General features: G+C 35.9%; 1 protein-coding gene across 1 annotated transcript in view; it reads left to right on the top strand.

Annotated features, from left to right (window-relative positions):
* The first annotated feature begins 2,169 nt into the window (after nucleotides 1-2,169).
* QSER1 (glutamine and serine rich 1) overlaps nucleotides 2,170-3,683 on the top strand; it is a 49,843-nt gene continuing 48,329 nt past the window's right edge. Inside the window, exons 1-2 of the mRNA XM_008573299.1 lie at nucleotides 2,170-2,278; nucleotides 2,675-2,836. Coding sequence (XP_008571521.1) covers nucleotides 2,740-2,836 — 97 coding nt within the window. The 5' untranslated portion in view covers nucleotides 2,170-2,278; nucleotides 2,675-2,739. The remainder of the gene's footprint in view (nucleotides 2,279-2,674; nucleotides 2,837-3,683) is intronic.

The raw sequence follows: 3,683 nt of genomic DNA, 5'->3' as shown, positions 1-3,683 counted from the left end.
TAAAGTTGATTTTTAAAGTTTTTAAAAATATATCCTAAAATAGAATCTTTCAAACAGAAACAAAATCCATCTCCTGTATCTAATAACATAGCCATGTAAAGAATATTTGCTTTTGAATCAGTATTCTGTTTCCTCAGTTGGACATAATCTTGGGACAAAAAGTACTGTGAAGAAATATTGAACTTTACCTAGTAGGTTTATTTTTGGTAGAGGTGGTGTTATGGTTTTTTTTTTGTTTGTTTGTTTTGTTTTGTCCTTTTTGAGACCGGCCGCACCGTGCTCAGCCAGTGAGCGCTGTGAGCACACCGGTCATCCCTATATAGGTTCTGAACCCGCGGTGGGAGCGCCGCTGTGCTCCCAGCGCTGCACTCTCTAGAGCGCGCCACGGGCTCGGCCCTATGGTATTTTTGAATAGAGGTAATGAGTAAATGTAGTTGTGAACTAGGATTCTGACTGTAGGTAAATGAAGATACATATGTGAAATGGGAGAAGATGAAGAAGTCTATATTGGATTTGAATTGGAGTTGTCAGTGTGAACTCACAATTTTAAAAAGACGTGTTTTCCAGCTTCGTTCACTGAAAGGGCCTACAAGCAGTGACACCCCAGGCATTCAACACACCTAAAATCTAGACTTGGTTTCTAAATGCCATTGCCTACTAAAAATGGCTTCTTGTAGAGAGCGCTGAGACAGGGAAAATAACAAGGTGAGCCTGAAACATCTTGTGCTAGAAAATAAGTAAGGATGTTAACACCAAGAAGGATATCCCCCAAAAAGACACAAGACTGAAGGGATAAATTGAACATTAAGAGTCTACAGTGATATATTCTTAAATATATATAGATTTTTGGAAGATTTATTTTAAAAATATATATTATACACACGAGAAAAGGAAAAAGGTAAGCTCATTTTTATTTTACAGAAGAATGCTAATAAATATTGAAATAATGGTATAATTAGAAAACTACCATTTCCGGGCCGGCCCGGTGGCGCACTGGAGAGTGCGCCGCTTGGGAGCGCGGCGGCTCCCCAACCGAGGGTTCGGATCCCATGTGGAGACCGGTTCCCGCTCACTGGCTGAGCGCGGTGCGGGCACAACACCGAGGGTTGCGATCCCATTACCGGTCAGTAAAAAAGACAAAAAGGAAAAAAAAAAAAAAGTCAATGTCCTGAAATCAAGACAAAAGGAATTTGGAATAAGGGGCAGGGTGGAGGCCCTGATCTTAAGTTAAGAGACATAACCAAATGAAATTCTTGAATTTTGATTGGATCTTAGTTTGAAAGAGCTTAAAAACCCCAGACATTTTGGCAACAATTGGGGAAATTGGAATATGACCTTTATATTACATGATTACTGAATTAGTGTTAAATGTCTTCAGGTCTAATAATGATATTTGGTTATATAAGAGAATGTCCTTATTTCCAAGAGATACAGGGATGTAACATCATTATGTCTGCAAGTTATTTTCAAGTGGTTTAGCAAAAAAGAAAAGTGCATGTATCTGTGTATGGAGAAAGATAAACGTTACAAAATGTTAACAGTTGTTGAATCTTAAGTGACAGGTATATGGGTGTTCGTTGTACTATTTTGATTTTTCTGTGGATTTAAAATATTCAAAATAAAAATCAAGAGGAGGAAAAAGTTTCTTGTTCTGAATTAGTCTCAAAATGTTTGAACTTGAAATTTTCTAAATGGAAATAGTATTACTATTAACTTATTTGAAGTATCTGATATTCCATAGAATGTTAGAATTAAAGAGGTTTAGAGATTATTTTGCCTGGGCACTTTTCCATACAGATTGACGAAATTAGTCTGACAGTAATTGTCACTTATTATACTATAAGCAAGTAGTAGAGCTTGAACAATGAATTCAGCTCTTCTCTTTTCCAGTATATTGCTCTTTCCACTGTACCATGTTACCTCTCCCGGTAAAAGGACTCTGAAGTAAAGTTGGATTAAGGGAAATACTGCGTATGATTTTTCTTCCTAGTATATCTTCTTATGTTTTCCCCATTGTGACAGTATTGTCGGACAGTGTTTGATCTACTAATCAGGAATCTGGTTAAAGATTTCTACTATTTTTGATAGTTGGCTCTCCTAGAAATTTTTTGATCATATGGCTTGGGTTGTTAAGGTTTTGATCACTGATTTTTAATATCCTCTAGTTTAAGCTATGAAGAAGGACATCCCTCACACTCTGAAACAGATCTCCTTCAGAGACAGACTTTTGCAGTCTCTCATCAGCATCCTGGATATGCTCCTGCACCTCAACCAACTGGTAAGAGTTCTCTTGTGAAATATACTACAAATCTGGGTACATCTAGTGAATAAGAAGAAAAATCAGTTTTCATGTGTTGGGTTATGAATGTGTAGAATACAGCCATGCCATAGTAAATGTTAAAATGAAAATGAGATTAAAAGCTTTGGTTTTTATTGATAGGGAATATCTATATAATAAATAAGGTAAATCTTTTTTCATGCATCTTTGGAGATTTTAAATTGTAAATATGCTTGGTCATTAATATTTGTTTGCTATTTCAAAATAAGAAAGTTTAAGGTTGTAGAATTTTTTGGCCTCAATTGTCAGAAATTCCCTTTTAAAAATAAAGTTAGGAACATAATTTTATGTAAGTATATATTTTTACTTTGGGATATATTTTATCTTCAAATGTAGGTCTTTCTGGAATATTTGATGCTAGTGTGAACAGTGCCAGCACTAACACTAAAGAATCTTCAGTGATGAATTTTCTCTCTGCTGTTGAATCCCGAACTGCTCAGGCTGCTTCTTCAGGAACTACTCTTTTACCACAATTCAGGGCTCCATCCTGGCAGACAGGTGATTTCTTCGTTTTCAGAATTTTTAAGTCCTGTAAAAATACTGATCAAAAATATGCTTTATGACCTCATCATTATGGTAATGTGGCTGAGAGTGATATTAATTATTGATTTTCCAGTGAACTTTTAAACCTGGGACTTTTCATAATTTTAAGGTAGACAAGATCCAAGAATTTATTACTGGCAGAAAAAGTTTATATCTGGCAATTTAAGAAGTGACTTGTCTACTTGAGAGGAGCAACAATTAAATTTCATTTATTTTAGTGACTTCAGGCTGGGTAGGTGGTATAGTAAAAATAATCTTGGGATTCATTTCATCATTAGTGTTATATAAAGCTATGCTTAATTGAACAGATTAAATCACTATTTAATAAAAGCCATTATAAGTTTATATTATTATATTGTGCCCATTTTTCACAATAATTACAAGGTCTGTAATGTGCTTTTCTGTGATTTCATTTTTCCTATTTCAGTTTTCAACAATTTTTCCTCAAAAGTTATTTGTATAAATTTTTATTTTATTTTATTTTATTTATTTATTTATTTTTGTCTTTTTGTCTTTTTGTCTTTTTTTCCGTGTCCGGCAACGGATCGCAACCCTCAGTGTTGCCCCCGTACCGGACCGGGGACCGGTAACGGGATTGCAACCCTCGGTGTTGCTCCCGCGCCCCACTCAGCCAGTGAGCGGGAACCGGTCCGTATGTGGGATCCGAACCCTCAGACAGGAGCGCCACCGCGCTTCCCAAGCGGCGCACTATCCAGTGCGCCACCGGGCCGGCCCTAAATTTTTATTTTATTTTATTTTATTTATTTATTTATTTTTGTCTTTTTGTCTTTTTGTCTTTTTG

The sequence above is a fragment of the Galeopterus variegatus genome, unplaced genomic scaffold (assembly GCF_000696425.1).
Source record: "Galeopterus variegatus unplaced genomic scaffold, G_variegatus-3.0.2 Scaffold899, whole genome shotgun sequence".
NCBI classification, from domain to species: domain Eukaryota; kingdom Metazoa; phylum Chordata; class Mammalia; order Dermoptera; family Cynocephalidae; genus Galeopterus; species Galeopterus variegatus.
This window is presented reverse-complemented; position numbering and strand designations above follow the sequence as displayed.